General features: G+C 49.6%; 7 protein-coding genes across 7 annotated transcripts; 2 read left to right on the plus strand and 5 right to left on the minus strand.

The window, feature by feature from the left end:
- Positions 1–5140: 5140 nt before the first annotated feature.
- On the minus strand, positions 5141–6339 carry BDV59DRAFT_192664 (NAD(P)/FAD-dependent oxidoreductase; the record flags this gene model as incomplete). The annotated part of the gene is made up of 4 exons (XM_073692088.1): positions 5141–5337; positions 5373–5743; positions 5811–6232; positions 6283–6339. The coding sequence occupies 4 exons, from the start codon at positions 6337–6339 to the stop codon at positions 5141–5143; spliced, it is 1047 nt and encodes a 348-aa protein (XP_073549092.1).
- A 2894-nt stretch (positions 6340–9233) lies between these two features.
- On the plus strand, positions 9234–10767 carry BDV59DRAFT_17081 (S-adenosyl-L-methionine-dependent methyltransferase). The gene is made up of 4 exons (XM_073688479.1): positions 9234–9453; positions 9527–9656; positions 9708–9834; positions 9889–10767. The coding sequence occupies exons 1-4, from the start codon at positions 9283–9285 to the stop codon at positions 10649–10651; spliced, it is 1191 nt and encodes a 396-aa protein (XP_073549093.1). The 5' UTR covers positions 9234–9282; the 3' UTR covers positions 10652–10767.
- Positions 10768–10769: 2 nt separating this feature from the next.
- On the minus strand, positions 10770–12364 carry BDV59DRAFT_207330 (Zn(II)2Cys6 transcription factor; the record flags this gene model as incomplete). Its single annotated transcript, XM_073694983.1, has 2 exons — positions 10770–12244; positions 12300–12364. The coding sequence occupies 2 exons, from the start codon at positions 12362–12364 to the stop codon at positions 10789–10791; spliced, it is 1521 nt and encodes a 506-aa protein (XP_073549094.1). The 3' UTR covers positions 10770–10788.
- A 971-nt stretch (positions 12365–13335) lies between these two features.
- Positions 13336–14729, minus strand: BDV59DRAFT_17086 (uncharacterized protein). Its single transcript, XM_073688481.1, has 3 exons — positions 14497–14729; positions 13927–14422; positions 13336–13872 (listed from the first exon to the last, which is right to left on the minus strand). The coding sequence occupies exons 2-3, from the start codon at positions 14132–14134 to the stop codon at positions 13355–13357; spliced, it is 726 nt and encodes a 241-aa protein (XP_073549095.1). The 5' UTR covers positions 14135–14422; positions 14497–14729; the 3' UTR covers positions 13336–13354.
- On the minus strand, positions 14179–14729 carry BDV59DRAFT_176240 (uncharacterized protein). Its single transcript, XM_073689407.1, has 2 exons — positions 14497–14729; positions 14179–14422 (listed from the first exon to the last, which is right to left on the minus strand). The coding sequence occupies exons 1-2, from the start codon at positions 14524–14526 to the stop codon at positions 14291–14293; spliced, it is 162 nt and encodes a 53-aa protein (XP_073549096.1). The 5' UTR covers positions 14527–14729; the 3' UTR covers positions 14179–14290.
- Positions 14730–15138: 409 nt separating this feature from the next.
- BDV59DRAFT_201164 (unc-50 family protein) lies at positions 15139–16277 on the plus strand (the record flags this gene model as incomplete). Its single annotated transcript, XM_073693743.1, has 4 exons — positions 15139–15248; positions 15361–15464; positions 15515–15915; positions 15969–16277. The coding sequence occupies 4 exons, from the start codon at positions 15139–15141 to the stop codon at positions 16275–16277; spliced, it is 924 nt and encodes a 307-aa protein (XP_073549097.1).
- Positions 16278–16571: 294 nt separating this feature from the next.
- Positions 16572–19513, minus strand: BDV59DRAFT_207341 (putative MFS monocarboxylate transporter; the record flags this gene model as incomplete). Its single annotated transcript, XM_073694984.1, has 5 exons — positions 17932–19513; positions 17523–17639; positions 17426–17493; positions 17280–17347; positions 16572–17222 (listed from the first exon to the last, which is right to left on the minus strand). The coding sequence occupies exons 1-5, from the start codon at positions 19368–19370 to the stop codon at positions 16572–16574; spliced, it is 2343 nt and encodes a 780-aa protein (XP_073549098.1). The 5' UTR covers positions 19371–19513.
- Between the last annotated feature and the right edge of the window lie 50 nt (positions 19514–19563).

Consider the following 19563-nt stretch of genomic DNA (forward strand, 5'->3'; position numbering starts at 1 on the left):
GCCGATCGCGAATCATCTCGGTACTTGAGTCAAGCCCAGCGGATAACGAAGTCACAGCTGATCTGTCAACCCGCTTATTTGTCATAAGATACTATCTTCACGCTTCTCAGATGCATGCGAGTTTGTAGCTGAAACAATTGCCTTGACTTCATACACCGGCGACCCCAGAGTGCGAAGTGGGTTAGTCAAGCCCCGTCCTGCCCCGCCGAAAGCGCGAAGTGTAGCCTCACAGCATCGCCATCCGACACTACGCAGTACAGACTAGCTGCTGATTTTCAAGTAATCCATCCACATTGGACAAAATTCTCCAATACACATGTATACATGTCCCTGGTAACGATAGCTGTCTAGTGCCCCGAGTGAATTCATTGTCCATCTAACACGTGGTTGGGCCAGTCGGATCCCAGTCAAACATAGTGGCTTTCCGTTGTTCACGGAAGCCGAGAAACTCATGCATGTCCCTGTCAGCAATCCAGTTCTCCATTTACGCTGCATACGCGGGTGCCCATTTGAAGTGCCACATGTATGATTGAGATAATAATTGCAGTAATTCGACAATCGCAGCTAACGGGGTCCTGATGGCTGCATCTATCTCTGGGCTTGTGCGTTCGGTTGCTGCTGGCTTGTGCCTGCTCAACAGTGCGGATGCTACCAATATCGGCACATATTCCTTCTGCAACCGGAAACTGACGCGCTGGAAAGATTCAATATCGATATGGTGTAGTGGGGCTTGACACGGAACGGATCTTTAGCAATTTCCATCAATGGAGTCCAAAGCATCCGGGAGGCGAAGATCTACTGCCATTTGGTAAGCATGCCCAAGCGCAAACCAAGGGTTTGCTGCATACACAGCGAGCATAACCAGTGCCTGGATTGTCTCTAACTACGCCGGCGCAGTGAACATGCTTTCCGCCACAAGCCGCATTGCCTCAGTTTGGCAAATTCTATAGACGCTCTCAAACTCGGGCGTGCATACTACCCGCGATGCCACAGTCAAAATGGCGGCCAGGCTAAATGTAGATCGGCGGCACAGGGATTCATAGGTGTCCCGAATTGGATCAAACATCTGAAGGAAATGGTTTGTTCCGGCCATGTACCTGGGACCATGTAAGTGCGCCTGTACGCATAACCTGGCGGGAGGCTTACAGATTGAAGAGAGTGCGGGCTTGATTTGTAGTTATGAGACCCTGTAATATCACATCCTCCGCTGATATGGGGTATGAAGAGTTCGAATTGCGTTCTTCCGTGAGTATAGTGAAGCCGGCTGGTGCATGTTTTTCCCCAGGACCGTAGCCAATTCTGCTGAGATTAATGCATAAACCGCGATGACGGGTGCTCGGAAGAGTTCAAGGTCAACTCTTGCATCTTCGTGGTGCGGCTCTTGGCTGAAATTCTCATAGCATTAGTTTAAAACACCGTAAAAGCTGTTGTCTCCTGACGGAGGAAACGTAAACTGCGGTCTATCCGTCTGTTCTGATTCACGACTAGGTGGCATGGCTGTTGAATCCACTGTTCGTCTCAGCCTAACTGATAGTATACGAGCTACCTGTCAGAATACAGAGAGATAACAGAATACTTTTAACTTAGGATGATGCGACCTACCTTGCTCTTTTCATCGCTAGATCATCGCCCTTCTGTTGCTACCCCCGAAGGTATCAAAAGATGCACGCCACTCTGGCCACCCGACAACGGCGACATGGTCCATGGGCGATGCCTTCGCAACGCATTTTCTGGCGCCTACATGCCTTGAATGTCCGCTGCTTGGGAGATTTGTGGTTGCACGAGGCTTCATGATCTTCGGGATGACCCTCGCGCATTTTGAATATATAACTTGGGGTCCAATTACTTATGGTTTGGTGGGTATGTGTCCATTCATTCATGCCAATGTATATACGTATGATGTACTGAAATGGGCATCTGACTCGGCAATGAGATGAGGGGGTAAACGGATTAGAGATATAACAGAATCTATCCGAAAAGGCATTTGCTACGTATATAAACCCTGCACAGTGCTACTAGGTTATCAAGGCACCTAGGATGTCTTGTATACCGCTTCGCAGTCCAGAGTATCAAGATATATATTGCCTACCATCAATTGAGCAGATGCAAGTGTCATAAAATAAAGCAAAAAAAAAAAAAAAAGAGAGATTGTCTGCATTGCGTCTGTGAGATGCTGATTAGCATGCGTATCTCAGTAATTGGTGCCAGTTTTTCTCGAGCCATACCAATAACCCAATTTGGAGTGTCGCTTATCGTATTCCAAGTATTTCGATAACCAGGAACCAACGGAACGTTGTAGCCCGGTTTTGCGGTGGTCCATACAAGTCCCAGTACTCACGGGATATGTGTGTTGTCTTTATTTTCCTTGTTATTATACAGGTAGTCTTCTTGGCCGCGTCACGCTTTTTTTGGTCGTAGGGGGGTCATATTCTGTTTACAAAAGTGTCTAGCATTACATTCCATGAGCTGGTACATGGGATAGGGAACGATCCTCGTACAATAGTACGTTGTTCTTGCCAGGCAACATATCGAACCTGCCATGCCCTAGATTTCTACATCCCTGAATATCTATATCAAACTCCAAGAATAGAAGGAATCCCTGACATGAAGAAATCAAAATTGAATTCACCAAATTCACAACCTCCAATGAATTATAAGCACATATTCAAGATTGTGATCAACGTGGCGTTCATTTTTTGTCAATCGTTAAATAAACTTCAGCTGGTATGCTAATAGCTAGCAATGAGTCACTTGTCTCTCTGCCTTCCATTGAGTTCGCTCTACCTCAACACCCATCATTCAAGCTCGCTGATTTTAAAGGGGATGCTAATCATCTTAACTGAACCTCCAGTTTTATTTCCTCCAGAAAGTAATACACTCCTTTTTTTTTCTGACAATCATGCCTATGATAGCTAGAATAGACCCGCGCTGCGATCAAGGGACACATTGGAGCTAAGCAAGGGTAGAGTAACCCCTTGATCATCATCAACCAGCACCATCACATGCTTCACTGCTGGAGGCTTTGTAATGATCCGGCATTTGCTACGTTCTTTGGGTATCATTATTCTTAAGAAACAAGTGCATATTACATATCATATCTCTAGACGGAACTCTTTTGATCCTATATAACTGCTCTGGGATGGTGAAAAATAGACGTAGCAGCTCAGGGAGGTCAATTGTTTAACAAATCATCTAGAACCTGAGTGATATTGACAAGTTCCTCATCCTCAATTGGCTGTCCAACGACCTGCAGAGTGACAGGCTGCGTTGCGAAAAGTTGCGGATTGTCTGCAAAGTATTAGTTCCAATTACGCTACCGCAAATTAACATACACCCTTACACATCTCGTGGTTGCTTTTGTCGAACATATTTTCAGGAGAAAGGTGGTAGCCAATCGCACTCGGGTCAGCGTCAGGGCTGATCAGAAATTCTTTCAGTGGGAGAACCGTGGAAGGATAGCCTAACACGTTGAAGAGAGACGTATAACCCTGCCAAGGCAGAAATCCATGAGGGTATCCTGCCGACGCAGAAACTTCAGCGCACTATCGGTCTTCCAGTGGTCGTAGGGAAGAGAGTTTCCTCCCAGCAGTTGCGGAACTGTACTTTGTTGGCATTCTGGTGTGATATACACTAGATATCCAAACCAATCGTAAATCATGCTCAGTTATTTTGGAACATACGCATGGAAAATGCGTATCTTCAACATTTCTGCGGCAGTAAGCGGTTTCAGATTGTAGATCTGCAGCATTTGTTTAATGGCAGGCAGCAGGGTCTCTCCGGTTGATTCGAGCCTCGATCATGTCATTGACGCATGTCTGATAATACAACACGAACTATTGTTCGTCAGTCAATAGGCTGGGAATCGGGCCCAGATGTAGCGTACGGCGACTTGTGAGCACTCCCAAGCGTCGAAGGGTGCCGCTATCTCAACAACTGGGTCCTGTATATTTTGCCATTGTTTTCGCACATTTACACGACCTATATGGCCCTCCGACCTCAACTTCTCTGCGCCCTCCTCTATTGCTCGCAGTATTGGAGGTTGCGGAAACACCACCCCGTCAAACTTGATCAGGTTAAAGGCTAATTTTCCTGTAGGCAGCGTGATATTCCCCCATGGCATAGGCACAGAGTAATGATCCTCAATATTCGCCTGATCCCCCTTCTCTCGGTGTTGTACCTTCTCTCCTATCTGGACAGTAGCAATAATAAGCTATCCTCGAAGAAGATTGTTAAGATTATTAATATACGAGCTGAACCGGAGTTTGATAGTGGGTATTTCAATGCTCATCGGGTTCAAAGCAGACCTGAATTTGAGTCCTTCCCGGTACAATATGTGCCTCACGATGTTCTTCCTGCCGTATTCATTTCTAGAGGGTACATTCCAACATGGTCCTTAAATTTCCCAGGCCTTCTATCTGGATACCGATGATGATGATCTGTTGGGGGCTTGTCATGACGTGACTGCTATCTCTGGAGTTATTCAGAAATGTCGGAAAGATGCTCACTATACCAACAGTCTGATGGGAACTGTCAAAAACTATGCTGGTTTGCTTGCCACGAGGCTCTTCCTCGGCGTAGCAGAAGTACGTCGACTTTAAACCCTGCAAGGATATACTATATCCTTGGCTGCAATTCTAAGTCGCGCAGGCGGGTTTCTTTCCGGCAGCGACATACCTCTTGAGCAATTGGTACTGCCGGCACGAATATCAATATCGCATGAGCCTATTCTATTCTATGTGTATGTTGGATTGATTTACTATATATTTCTTTTTGGGATGTGCTTTATATACTTTGGGTCTATAGTATGTAGGATACCACAATCAATGTCTAGATAATTCTATACTTCCTACGTTATGTAGGCTGACTGATCCAGTTCGTAACTTACGATTGTATTTCTATGTAGAAAATGCGATAAAACTTATACCTTCTTTGCTGCAGACGCGTAAAGTAATCCCGTCAGAGGCAGTGCTCCGACTAGAGCTTCGCCTTGACCAGGTCTTGCAATTCCGCCAATCGCGCGTCGGTAAGGAGCATCGAATATGGATGTTCCTGTGGTATCTTGCAACCGAAAATCAGAAGCGCTAGCATCTGAGCAGTTCGAAAGTCTCTCCATTCCAATCCCTTGATACGCCCTCCAGATCTATTGCCGCCGCTTGCGAGAGAACGGAAGCTGTCCGACAAATGGATCAAATGGATTGCCCCCCTGGGTGAAGGCAACGATGCCACTCCAGGAATGTGTGACGTCTAGTCTTTCTCTCCCGAAGTTGAAAATCAGCGGGGTTGTGCCTTGCAAGTGGACATGTGGTAGGTTCTCCTTGGAGCTGTCATCGCTTGTAGCTCTGCGGCAGCTCTGCGGCAGGTATTGGCCCGACCGGCGATAAAGGCACCATCAGGTCTCTGGATCAAGTGGTCATAATCTTTTTCTGCGTATCGAAGCCAGTAGCTATGGTTTCGTCTAGTAGATAATGTCCGGGGCACCTGACGTTGTACATTTGCTCGAACAGGAGAGACGAACGGACGCAGCTGCGGGACCAAATGGCCAATCCATGCATTAGTAGCATGGACGACATGGTGTGCTTGGATATCTCCAGGCCTCCTTTTGACTGTAGCACATCTATTCCACTGGTCTTCCGAAGCTGAACTTACTGCGGTGTTGGCCTGGATATGGAGGCTGTACTTATCCACCATTCGTTCGAACAGACCAGTGACCAGCTGATATGACCAAATGGTGCCAGCAGGCATCCTGATGGCTCCCGCGCAAGGTGGGGACTACATCCACGTTGCTCCAGATCTGCAGAGGACGTATAGACTGTGTAATTGGTCGCGAGGGATGTGGTGCCGCTTTTCGCCTGTCATCTATGGTCTCTGTCGTTCTGCGGAAAATGGACTCATCATGGTAAACGCCAAGGCCCTCCAGCAAACGAAAGTCACAATCTATATTGTTGTGCATTACACATGATTGTATCTCGTCGAGATGGCTGTGTTCGTTCTCCATTACCTGGATCGCCTCCCGGATTCCGTATTGTTCCTTTCCGTCAAACCACACGCCTGGACTCATGGCTTTGATATACCCTCCATTGTGTCCGGTGGCACCAGAACAGAGATCTCGCGCCTCGACAAGTACTACATTGAGACTTGGGCTCCCGGAAAGTACAGTACAGACAAGGCTAGAAGCGGTCACGCCCGAGCCTATGACTACATCTGCCACGTCGACCAGGGAGACCGGATGCGGCTAATCTTCCACGGTTCTGACAGTCAAAAAGGTAGAGTTGGATTACTGACCGGGAGACCGTAGTCAACGGTGTCAGGCTCGTAGATTCCTTCGGGTGAAGTTGACATTTCGATAGAGTGAGGAAGCTGAGGGCGCTGCAGATAGCACTAACATGTAACTGCAGACGTTAATAGACTATTGTACATTTCTCTTTGAACTATGTTTCTCGAGTACATACGACCATAGGGTGTGGAAAACAGGGCTTCCCGTCCGCTCAGCCGTACTTAAGCCACGCGCCGGGAGGTTAGTAGTTGGGTGGGTGACCACCAGCGAATCCCTCCTGTTGTATGTTTTTATCCTCGTCTCAAGGGGGCAGCCAGAGACCGGTAATCGATTTTTAATCAGTGGTAATGAAAGCTCGTCGAGATGTGGAGGACTGTTTTCCACTTTCCAGTCCAGATGAGTTCATCAGATACCCAAGATACCTGTGGGCCCCTGCAAGCTTTTGAGAACAGATTGCTCTCCATATAGTAGCTTCACCGTCATATCAGGGTATCCGGCTCCCCCGGGGCCGGAAAGCATCTTCGATGCCGGCGATAGACTAATAATCGTTGTAGTTGTCAACCGGAGCCGGGCACGGAGCTCATACTGGTGGTTAGCGACGGAAGACGCTTGTTCCAGTATGCAAATAACCTATAGAATGCTCTTTAAAAAATAATTAGGACTGGACTCGTCTGCAACAATGTGGGCGTATGGTGGTAGAAAGGAGACTATAGTCTGGGATACGGACAAACCGTTTATTATGACGCGCAATATCTACCACTAATACCACGATTCTAATGCCTTAGAAGAATGCGTCGCCCTATACAATAATACTTTCTAAAGACAATATTGTAACCTTATTAAGGACATATATTTGTTAAGCAACTTTCTTATATTACGGTCGAAATTATATAGAATAGCTCTTAAATAATATAGTAGTACGAAGCCTCTGAAAATTGGTATATTTACTATACATTGGTACATTCATCTGCAGGGCATGGTGGCCGAATTGATGACATATGGCTTTACCGATCCATCCATAATTCAATTTATGGCCGAGCGCTCTAAGGAAGCGGCTACAAAAGCCATATGTTGCAAAGAGATGAGTCGACAGGCTTTATTTAACTGCCTGTGGGCTGCGGCCAAGCGAGAGTCTCTAACGATCCTTGCTGAAGAGACTTCGACACCTAGAAAGATTGATTCGATGTGGACGGAGATTTTCGTCAAGGGAGACGCTGTGCCTGTATGGGCATGGACAGTATTCTTTTTGCATTCACTGGCGTTTTCGCCTCACGTTCTTGTTTCCACGGTCTTCCGATCCGATTTTAACCTTGATTTTTCTCTAAGCGTCTGTCTGGACACCGTGGCTTTTATCAAAAAAGCACTATATTGCCGACAGAGAACTTTCCAGTGAAAAACTGTTAGTTTTCTGCAAAAGAACTACCTGGACCATGCCAAGCTCGGGTCGACTCGGATTGGTGTTCGCAAGTGTGAAACTAAGCACCTTTCAACTGCTGGTCTAACTAGCCAGACCGGGATGGACGCTGTATGACTCCGATGTGAAAATAAGTCTCTCGTCACGCCGTAGTGATTCTGGGTCCACGTATATCTTTACTCCCATATCATCCTTGCCCAGTTTATAGACTCGGAAAACCACGAAGATATCGTTCGGCGGCAGGGAAGGATTGATCCGCATTCTCACCATCTATTTGCCACATGTTAGGATTAAAATTAACCATTCGAGACCCTGAAAGTAAAAAGTGAATGACGTGAATAGAACATGACCCACCCGTGTATACTGGCTTTTGCTCATGAAAAAAGCATTAGCAAATTCCCCCGTGGTTGTCTTGTCTTCGATGTAGTACATACTACCATGAGCACTACACTTAATAGCCCTTGGTAGTGTGCTTTATATGGTCGGTAGGAACAGTATTTTGATTCTTCCTGCTTACTTGGCGATCATCGCATGCTTGTGCCGGAGAAGACTTATCTTCATAGATGTGCCAATGACGCTCAATAAAAGCTTTTGTCTCAGCAAAGAGCTCTTTAATAGGGTTCAAACCCGGTAAGTAATGAGGCAAATACACCAACTTTACCCTTGATTACAAACGCAGCAGTTGAATACTTTCAGAGCGATGAAAGAAGATATTGTTTATAACAAGAAGGGGCCTTGGCTCTGACCATGTCCCACAATAATGGAGTAAATCCTTAATAAACTCTTTAAGAATAGAAATGTTTATCACACCCAGACTCGTCTACATGAACAAAACGATAAGAGCAAAACTCCGAAATAAAGTGAGAACAGGCATCTCGTATATCTGCATTGCGTTCCCTAAATTTTTTGCTTGGTGTGCTTGTATTAATAGGCTAATAGCTTCAATAGATAATTTAGACGGTCAAATATACACATGCATAGCACAATCTATTGGGAATTTTCTATTGTCTCTACGACAATCCTTTCTCATTAATAACTTGGATGTGTGCTTAAGCGGCCTATTTTTACCTTAATTTCCTGGATATACGCCCCTCTGATATAAGAAAGCGTCTATTAATTACTAAGAAATTATGTGGCATAAACTTCGGTCAGTTCAGGCTCGTACTTCGTTCAACTCTTTACAGCCATATAGGGGCAAAGCACTATATAGCAAGCTAATAGTAATGGATTCGGTGGATAAGCCGGTGATGCGCCTTTCATTGCGACCTCTATACCGTAAAAGTAGAAATCCCCATTGGATATTGTGTGGCAGGACGAGCCCACATGGTCCTAGTGTGAAACAGTTTGATTTGCTGAAGCGTGGAGAGTTGACGGACTAAAAGATGAGCTAAGATTTCGCCCTGCTATGGCTCTTCTCATTGGTAGATGCATGGACATCCTCAACCGCTGAAAACAATATCGTGATTTCGGTTCTACCAAGATACCTACCGTGGTGGGACAAAGCAGGCTATAAAGATGGCCAAAATCTCCTCGTCCGGCTACCTACTCGCCTTCAATATATCCAACCTAATTCTTCCAATTCCCAACTTGAGCCATGGCAAGTGTACTCTCCGATCTGACTTCTACCCTGACATCGGCTCTGTCAAACCTCTCACCTCCAGACAAGATCCAAGATGCCGAGCGCATGCGGCTTCTGGAGGTCCTCGGCCAGTTGCAAGAAGCATTAGAGCCTCCCCAACTGCCTATCCAGCGATTTTGTTTCTCAGTATGGTCCTCCAGTCTTAGCTGATCTATGCTATACGTCTCACTGAAGAGATCATTAACACGATATTGGGTAGCACTATGGCATCGTCATCATCCGGATAGCCCAGAGCATGGGGGTCTTTGATGCGTTTGTAGCATCTCAAGGCGAAGAGATGTCCCTGGAAGAGCTGTCCGCTCATGTCAAAGGGGATAAGAAGCTTCTGAGTAAGTATACTCTCTTTGGATCTGAACGGGATCATGCTGACTATCTCGTAGAACGCATCATGCGTTTTCTGTCTGCCCATCATATCTTCAAACAAACCTCGAGTGAGTCATATCAGCCTCTGCAACTGGCAATGGTATTCGGAAACGGGTCTGTTCCTGGGGACATGATCAAGCACTTGTAGGCGCTCCATGTTGTCTATCTGGTATGGTTAGTACTTACACTGTGTCGCAGTCATGCCAACATGCAAGTAACGGCGAAGCTCTTTGATTACCTTGAGCTGAATGGTTACAAGAACCCGGAAGACGCATATGATGCTCCCTTTCAGCTCGCCTACAACACTAAGAGCCACTACTTTGAATGGCTGAGTCATAATCCCACGAAGCAAGAGGTTTTCAACTCTGTCATGACACAGAGCCAACAGTATCGCGGCGCAGACTGGTTCAAAATTTACCCAGTACAGGAAAAACTGCGCGTTTCCCCGGACCGCGTTTTGTTGGTCGATATTGGTGGCGGCGTGGGCCACGATATTACGGCGTTTAAGAAGCAATTTCCAGACCTCCCAGGAAAGCTCGTCCTGCAGGATCTCCCTCAGGTGATTAACTCTATCCGGGAACCTCTGTCTGAAGGTATCACGGCAATCGGCTATAACATGTTTGAGCCACAACCGATCAGCGGTGCCAGGGCGTACTATATGAGGACCGTCTTGCACGATTTCCCCGATAAGCAAGCTCTTGATGCCCTTGCACGCATCCGCGATGCCATGGCAGAGGACTCTGTTTTGTTCATCCACGAGCATACAATGTCCGACGGTCTCGATGTCCCTCCGCTCGCGGCGACGCTCGATATCCATATGATGGAGATTTTCTCCTCCCTGGAACGAACTGAGAATGAATGGGTGGCTCTCCTGGAAAGGGCTGGATTCAAGGTAATAAATATCTGGGGTGAGAAATCAGTCGGACAGTCTACTGCTCTGTTTGAGGCTACATTGCACTGAATTCGGTGTTATTGTCGAAAGGAGAACGGTAGGATCATGTCGGACACAATATCCATCACTCTTTACCTAGTTTATCCGCATATTCATCAGGGACGATAATGAAACATGTTGTTAGGTATGGAAATTCGCTTTTAAAACTATCTCTGCAGCAGATCAATTCCGCGAATGAACGACCAGTTCGTCGCCTGCTGCGTCGACTTCAATGTGTTGAACAAAAACCTGGAGAGCTCCTCTTCCGTGTCAGCATCTATGATCGAGCTGTCGGGTTGTCCACGAATCCGTAATTCTGTCTTCATGTTCTCTAAAGCCATCGAGACGACGACGTTAGAATTGACGAACCCCTCGCAGTGCGGCCAGATCTGCAAAGTGTGGATTGCCTGCAAGCGAATTGAATAGTCCGGACACTGCGAGGCCACCACCCACAAACCCGGCACGACGCCGTAATCTAAAGTAAATGTTGGGCGATCCGAAAGCTTCGCTACAAGGGCTTGATGCGCCGACAACAGGGTGATATATTCTGGTGTTAAGCTGTTCGGTACTGGTCCTTTGATGAGACAGGTCTTTAGACTGAGGATCTGCCCAAGACTCTGGAGTTGAAGCACATCAACACCAAGCTGGTCACGACCGCTAAGGGTATGATAAACAACGCTATAGAATATCCTGAAATAACGTTGAAATTCATAATTCAGGGATAGAATCTGTTGCTGCTTCTGGAACAAGTCACCATATTCTGCTGCAATTTCAACAGCGGAGAGCGGCCAGCATCGGGCGAGAAAGGGGATGCCCATATTCAAGAGAAGGGTCACGCTTCGGTGCACATCTGTCACTGTTTGCATGTTTGAAAAGAGATCCAGAATATGTAACTTGTTATCAATTCCAGCATGGGCGAACAAGAACGGGACGCCCGGCCCGAAATGGGCGGATTCGATGTCCAGTCGTTCGAAGGCCCGGACCAGGGAATCATCTAGACTGATCGCTCGATGATATTCCTGTGTCTCTTTGAGAATGCGAAGCCCACTATGCAGATGTTGGAAGGCATTGTCATACCGTCCGAGTAACAACTCGGACATGACAAAAAGCAAGCAGCATACCATTATGACTTCCCGAAACTGCGGGTCATTAGATGCCTGACGGTGGGAAAGATGGGTATAAGCTCTCGAGGCCTGCTCCAGAGCGAAGCGATGACGAACTCGCTGGAAGTCTTCCCCTGACAAACGCATTTTGTTCGCGTCCGAGTCTTCGTGAAGGGCACCGAGCATATTGGCGGCATGGTACGCAGCAGGGTCGACATGGCTAATCTGCAAGATAATTTTCTGCCAGAGAGAAGAGTTGAAGAGAGCTCCGAGGCCGGGCATGGAGCACTCTCGAAAGTATGAAAAACACCGCCGCTCGTCCGTGGTAGTCACCCAGCCCGGTTGAGGGTAGGTAGGTTGGGTGAGTGAGAGAGCTCTCTTCTCGAGAGGTAAGCGATGCAGATCATAGCCGTCGCATTTACGGCCGCTAGATTTACAGTTGTTGCAGACTCCGGGGCTTTCGTCGCACTTAACGTGTCGACTGCTGCGCGTCTCATCAGCCACTACGTTACTCGTTGCACTTGACCGAGGGAGCCAGCCAAGCCCGATTCGATTATTAGGGGATAAATACACACCGGCATGTCCGGCATCCCTTCAGCGACCGCTTGCTGTATTTCCTGCGTCGTTTTGTACGTAGCATCACGGATGGGAAAATTGAGGGCCGCAGAAGGGGAAAACAACCGCAAAACAGATCATCTAGCTGGCAGCGTTGGGTGGGCCACAGGCTTCAGGTCCAGCTACCGGCAATAAACCGGGGTCAAATAATGCTTAGCGAGGATTGGGGGCCGGCACTGTGGAGCTGGAAGGCCTGGATCTATTCTATTTTAGTTTTAGTCGGAGTGGCTCATAATCCATTAATATGTCCCGAACACGAACAGTTCGATAAATCAGCCCCATAACGAATGCTGAGGCTGAATTCCCTATCATGCGTTTTCGAGAACAGGTAGTCCCGTAGACAGTCAAGGCGAGAAAGACGATAAAATAAAAGGGATATCAAATAGTAGAACGTAAATAGTTTTGAAAAGACAGTTGTTTTATAATCATATCGGTATTATTTTCTTGTTATCTTAATATCTTTATTGCCTTGACTGTCTGCAGGAATGCTCCTATACCGGCAACCTTAGGTTGAAACTGCGGCCAGGCTGCCCTAAGCATCGATTATGGTATCTCAAATTAAGGGGTTTAACAAAAGCAATCCTAAAGAAAGGACATAAACCTAATTAATCAGCTTACCACTGCATACTAAAGACATTAATCCAGTTATATGAATATCACTACTGAGAAAAGTAAGAGATATAGACGTAGCACCCCAATTTGATTCTCCTTAAGGGCAACGAACTAGTAAATCAAACTAGGTCTTTAGGTCTCGCTCCGAAAAAAGTACGTGTATATGGCGGATGAAGGACTGGGCATACGTGCACCCTTGAGATTCTATTACACACGTTGAGATTTAAAGGGGGACATAGTAGGAGACCTGAAGTAGTCGAGATGGAGAAACAGTCAGGCTAAAGATCAACTTGCTGATGAGACACACTAATATATGAACTTGTTAACGAAACTAGAGGCCGATCAGCCTCCGTTGAGCCATGAACAAACATACTTTACACGCACCTTTTAAAAAAAGCTCACGTTACCGCTTGTTATTCCACCTTTTCTCCCAGAATAAATCTACTTCTTTTCCCTCGATCCAATCCGCCATCGCCTGGTACATAGCGGTGAAGCCTTCATTATTGGCATTTGGCAGATCATTCAGAATCGGATGGCCCAACAAATGCTGGGCCACCGCCAGATATTGGTACCCCGGCGTGTATTTTTCCAACTCCTCTTTGGGGAAGTCCGGCACATCCTTGCCATTGATTGGAACAACCTTGTCCTTCTCGTAGAACAACTTGACATATTGCGCTTTCCAATCGTTATTTTCTAGCTTGCAGAAGAATATGAATCGGCAATCACAGTCAATGTCGACAGGGATTCCTTGTATCGTGAATCGCTGGGTGATTGTAGCCTTCATCTTGCCAATTCCGCGGCCCCTGCTGAGGTTCACATTGGCAAGGGTGCCACATTCCCGGTGTGCGATAAAATCACCGTTTTCGCGGCCTTTAATGGACACTTCGATGAATTTATCGATTGGCAACCCACCAGACCAAGCTGTAGAGTGTGTTATCAGTGGGTTCTGCTTCCATCCGGGTTCATGCGACCTACTAGTCCAGACGTACGCGCCCTCCTGGGTGAATAAGCTGCGGTAATTATGCCATTCGGAGAAATCCCGATAAACTGGCCAACCTTTGCACAGCTCAATTATGCAATTTCGGGCCAGTTTCTCTTCAGTGGTCCCATTGATATGATTGCTGAAGGCTCTTTCGGACTCCTGGGCCGGCACATTGTAGAGGGTCGGTCCAGGGGCGGACATTGTGATAACAGAGACACGTTTTCGGGAATGGGTTAAACTTTTAGGGAGAATATAGTGGTATGAATGAGGTCTAGTGGGTGCCTTAAGCGCCTTTATGGCTCACATCTCCAACACACTGGCTTCGGACCGTCATTGACGGCATGGCGAGGACATACGTCATACATCGGTCGAAGTACTCAAGACCATAACCCTCTGCCGTCTTTCTCTTGGCTTGGAGGTGGTTGCATATGAACATTGTGCCCTAGCTTTGACACTGTGGGAACAGGGTTTCTCCCGGTAGCATTTCACCTGCATAAAAAACAGAAGTTAGCACCCAATTCTTCTGAAGGCTTCTTAAGTGGGGGTAGATGTCTCTCGCTCACCTTGCGCTGGCGGCATCGATAGCAATACATTGAAAAAGCGAATCAGCTACACAGAAATGATAAAAGTCTGGCTCGTCAGTCACACTAAGAATCCAACCATTACACCATGGACATATGCCTCTCCTACAAAGTGCCGCCGGATCGGCATAGATCCCCTCGACACCGTCTCCAGTATCAAGGGTGTTCTTACCCCAGGGATAATCCATAATTCGTGACGTGGACGCGTCAACAATGGGCCAAGGCCAATATAGCCCTCCTTGGTCACAAATAGGGACCGGACCGTGCTATATCGACGCCCGTTCCTCCTGAATTCGTCAAGTCATCCCTATAATACCAAGACTGAATTGGCAACTCCAATCGTAGAGATCGAACACATATGGACTTCCTAGCCAGTGTTATACCTATAGGGTCGCATTCTATTAGTGTTGGATGTTGGATCTTGGATCTTGAGCTCCGTAGATAGAGAGAGTTATAGTTGGAAAGACAGTTGGCGATGATGACATAATGCAACACCACCAACCGCGATCCATCCCTCTCCGAACAACCAACAACTTCCTCCCTGCACTCTCCCGCAGTACATGATTCTCCTCTTTCTCTCAACCTCTCGACGTCCCAAGGCCCTCCCGACCATCTTCACGCACCATGAACCCTCACATATCCGTTCCCCGACAACATGCGAGCTCGGCAAACTTTGGCGGAACCACCCCAGCCCGCCGCGGCTCCAGCATCCGCATGCCGCGATTCTTCAAAAGGTGGGTTTGCGAGACAGCTGGAGGGTGTTCTCCTATGCTAGTGTTGTAGAAATTAGTGCGGGAATGGGGATTTCGCGGTCTTTGTCCAAGTCAGTCGCTGATGTCGTGTTAGGATGTTCAAGTTCCCGCAGATGGACTTTGAGATGGCCATCTGGGAGATGACATCACTGTTGATTGCGCCGAAGAAGGTCTTCAAGTCGATATACTATCATGTGAGTAACTCAAAGAGTGATCTTACCAGTTGGTGATTTGCTGACATTCAACAGAAACGTATGTGCTTCCTCGTCGCAAGCCCAACAGGCATCCATGGATAACATTAACCCCGACAGAAACCAAGAATACCTGGCACCGTCCAGATCCATCCTTTGCATACCTCCTCTCCTTCTTTCTCCTCCTCACAGCCCTCGCATGGGGACTCGCCTATGCGCCATCCTTCGGGTCGATCGTCCGTCTATCCCTCCTCTTCATCTTCGTCCACTTCATCGGATCCTCGCTGTTAGTCTCGACGATAGGATACTTCGCCATCGGCCGGCTCTTCGGCCCTAACGGCGCCGCTGCATCCCTGACCGGTCTGAGGGGGATCCGCGGACGGAGGCGAGGCGCAGCGCAGGGTCTCTTCATGCAGCCGGGGGAGAAAGAACAGCTCGAGTTCGGGTATTGCTTTGACGTGAGCGACCCCGTCTATCACCTTCAAACTCAGCACTAATCCCCCTTGAATAGGTCTCCAACCGCGCCTTCTTTCCACTGTACCTTCACCTCTACGTCGTGCAGTTTCTCCTGCTGCCGCTCCTTACACGCTCCAGCAACTTCCTTGCCACGTTTGTCGGAAATTCGCTCTACCTCTCGGCCCTAACCTACTACATATACATCACCTTCCTGGGCTACAATGCCCTCCCGTTCCTCCACAACACCGAGCTCCTCCTCTTCCCCATCGTCGTCCTCGCTGTCCTGTGGCTGGTCAGCTTGATAGCCGGCTGGGGCGTCGTGGCCCAGGGCCGCAGCGTGGAGGGCCTCTTCTGGGGCGTCTGATACGTCCCATTCCGTCATCCTGCACTTAGTCGATCTCGTTACGGCGCTGGTGTTTTCCATCCTATGAACTGATTCCATGATGTCCGGCGCACGGTTGCATATGTCCTGCATTTTCCTTAATGTACAGTATAGCCTGAGTTGCCTATAAATAGTTGGGTGTTTCGGTTGACCGCCGCTCTATATGCGTAGCCTAGCCAATGCGCTAGCCAATGCGCTATCTGTATGTTCATCACGACATGGACAGTATATAAAAAGAAAAGCCCAAACAAACGATCATCATCATCATAATCATCATCATTTCTTCTTCGACCCCCCTTTCTTCTTCCCCCCCTTACCGGCCAACTTGGCCTGCAACTCCGCCGCTCGCTGCTTCGCCAGCTCCGCCTTCTCCTCCTTCTCCGCCTCCTTGCGCGCCCGCTCCGCCTCGCGCTGCTCCCGAACAATCGCCAGCCGCGCCAGGTCCGCCCGCGCCTCCTCCGTCTTGCCCTCCGCATGGAGCTTCATGTACCGCTCGCGCGCCTGCTGCGCCTCGATCGCCTCGCGCTCCCGCCGCGACAGTTCCCGCCCGTTCGCTCCTGCCGCTGGCTCGGGCGCCTCCGCCGCGTCGCTCGTCAGCTGCGACCGCGACTTGGCCGTGTGGTTCGGGTTGGCGGGGAGGTCGTCCTCGTCGCCGTCATCGTCTGCGGCGCCCGCCCCGGATGACTCCTCCGAGTCCGACGGCGGGAGGTCCCCCGGTTGCACTTTGTTTCGTTTCGCAATCGCCGCCTGCTTCTTCGCCTTGGCGGCCGCGCGGCGTTCCTCGCGGGTCATTTCCGGGGTATCGGCCGCGGTGGAGGCAGCGGCACTGCTGGGGCCCGGCTGGGATAGCTCGTCTGCGGACTCGGAGGAGGATTCATCGGTGGAGGCGTTGTCCTCGTCTGACGAGGGGATCCCATCGTCTGGGTCCTGCGGGGTGTTAGAGCGGTGAGAGGGTTGGGGAGGGTTGGGAAGGGCTGGACGTACGCGCCACAGGGATACGGCATTGCCGTCCTTGTCGACAGGCTGGACATCGCGACTGAAGCGTTTTCCACCTGGTGGGTGTTAGTGGTTTGCGTCCTGGGTGGGTTGGTTCGGGGATAGCATGGGACGGCATGGGATAGACGCCTTACCTCCTCGGCTGGGTTTGGAGAACTTTCCGCGGCCACGGGGCGCCATTATGGATTGGAGGGGAATGAAGCTGCAGGTGGTGATTAGATATGGATTGACTATGACTGGATTGAGGGACGTGGAGGGGTAGAGCGGGGTGGGTTGGCGGGATAGAGGTGGGGTGTATGAGAGTGGTTTTGAGGGGAGAGAGGGTGTAGAGAGACGGACCAGGGAACGCTGTATGAAGCTGGAGAAAAGAGGAGAAGAGTGTAGAAGAGAAGAAGCAGAAGACGAAGAGAGTTGGAGTCATAAAGAGGCGGAGACGACTGTGGCCTGAGGCCGCACCACACCGCCTTGTTGATTATTCATTATCTAGAACTATAACTAAACCTCTATGTACGGTCTATCTGGCATCCCTCTGCCATCATGTCTCTTTTTTTCTATGTCTCTCCTCCTGTGCTCGAGACAGACACATCAGCGACTTTCTCACTGTCTCGTGTGGTACGTTCATGCACGTTGCCAAACAAACCCTAGTTTGAGCAGTCGAGCCCCCGTCAATGTGATCGTAGCAGCAAGGACTGCGCTCCCCATGAACATCTGCGCGTACAGATACTCCCCGTCATCACGCTGGATTAGTGCTCCAGCAATGGGAGACCCAATGAGCGCCGCTACCGCCACCACGCTCAACACCATGCCCATGCGCACGCCCGTCTTCTTCAAGTCGGTCGTGAGCGTGCTCAGCGTGGCCGGGAAGAGCGACTGGATGCCGGCCGCGAAGAGCCCATAAAATGCGCTGAAGATATACAGCCCACGCAGGTCATGCACGGCTGCCCAGCAGTACGCCACGACGCCGGTGCCTAGACTGAAAGGGATCAGCATGTTCAGCGGGCCCGTGTACAGATCCGCCATAAGATTGGGGATGAGACGGCCGACGAACCCTACGCCGTTCATGACCAGCAGCACGTCGATTGAGGTAGCCTGGGACACGCCGATGATGTTGCGGGCAAAGCTGCCGATGTAGAAGAAGCTGACGTAGATGCCCCAGAAGTTGAGGAACATACCCGTCGCGAAGCACAGGTACGGGAGCTCCTTGAACGCGGAGAGCTCGACCAGCGGGCCGCTCCGCCGCGGCGGTAGCCGCTGCTTCAGGAACAGCAGACACGGGATCAACGTGCCCAGTGAGATGAAGCCCAGCGTGCGCATCGTCCACCCGTACCCGACCCGCGGCAGCAGCCGCATTACCACCGCGGGGAAGACGAGGCCGCCCGTCGCGGACCCAGACGCCACCAGGCCCATGGCGATGGCGCGCTTCTTGGTGAAGTAGGTTGGGATCAGCGCAATGGTGGGACAGAACATGAGTCCGCAGCCCAGCCCCTGTCCGATACCCTGCGCGAGGAAGAGCTGCCAGTACTGCGTGCTGAGGGACGTCATGAAGATGCAGAACAGCTCAAGCAGCGCTCCCGTCGTCAGGACAGCCTTGAAGTATCCGGCGTCGGTTGCACGGCCGGAGAACGTGCCGACGAAGAAGAGCAGGAAGATCTGGATACTGCCAACCCAGGAGATGTCGGACGGCGGCCGTCCCAAGCTCTCCGTGTAGTAATTCTGGAACACGCCAAAGCTGTTGATGTAGCCCCATGTGTTGAAGATGACGAAATGACCCAGGGCCACCTGCGACCACGCCTTGAACCCGCCGTCGGGAGGCGGTCCGACGTCCTTGCCTGACTCTCGTGTCCGCACGAGCGACAACGTCCGCGAGGCCAGCGCGCCGACATTACTGCCATGCGTGGGCGTCTTGGTGAGGTCTTTGTCCCGGCTGCCTTCGAGTCCGTTTTCTTCGTCGCCGGTTACCTCCGCCATTGGGACGAAGTTGTCGCTGTCTGTGTCATTCTGCTCGACGGTGTGGTCTTTTTCGTCGTCCCTTGGCTGGACCTGGTTGGGGTGACTGTCTAACGGGTGACCGGCCGTCATCTTGTCGTTGCGCCGTTGCTCCCCGTCTAGCGTTGTAAAGGTCTAGTTCTACCGTGCAGGGCGTACAATTGCATCAAACCCGGTTATGAGGACTGAGACGCCGCGGCGGCGCGAAACGAGTATACAATGGCAGAATATGCTCAACCCGGCACCCACTGGCGATGGAGATGACAGGAAAAAATGGCTAAAACAG

The sequence above is a fragment of the Aspergillus ambiguus genome (assembly GCF_047715705.1).
Source record: "Aspergillus ambiguus strain CBS 117.58 unplaced genomic scaffold BDV59scaffold_11, whole genome shotgun sequence".
Classification (NCBI taxonomy): Eukaryota; Fungi; Ascomycota; class Eurotiomycetes; order Eurotiales; family Aspergillaceae; genus Aspergillus; species Aspergillus ambiguus.

What these genes read in the sequence shown, in the direction of transcription:
- BDV59DRAFT_17081 (XM_073688479.1), top strand. Translation starts at nt 9,283, where the DNA reads ATGGCAAGTGTACTCTCCGATCTGACTTCTACCCTGACATCGGCTCTG. An exon ending in AGGGGATAAGAAGCTTCTGA is followed by an intron (nt 9,657 to 9,707) that starts GTAAGTATACTC and finishes ACTATCTCGTAG; the next exon opens with AACGCATCATGCGTTTTCTG. An exon ending in GGGGACATGATCAAGCACTT is followed by an intron (nt 9,835 to 9,888) that starts GTAGGCGCTCCA and finishes ACTGTGTCGCAG; the next exon opens with TCATGCCAACATGCAAGTAA.
- BDV59DRAFT_17086 (XM_073688481.1), bottom strand. Translation starts at nt 14,134, where the DNA reads ATGTCCGCCCCTGGACCGACCCTCTACAATGTGCCGGCCCAGGAGTCC. An exon ending in GGGCGCGTACGTCTGGACTA is followed by an intron (nt 13,873 to 13,926) that starts GTAGGTCGCATG and finishes CACACTCTACAG; the next exon opens with CTTGGTCTGGTGGGTTGCCA.
- BDV59DRAFT_176240 (XM_073689407.1), bottom strand. Translation starts at nt 14,526, where the DNA reads ATGTATTGCTATCGATGCCGCCAGCGCAAG. An exon ending in ATCGATGCCGCCAGCGCAAG is followed by an intron (nt 14,423 to 14,496) that starts GTGAGCGAGAGA and finishes TTTTTTATGCAG; the next exon opens with GTGAAATGCTACCGGGAGAA.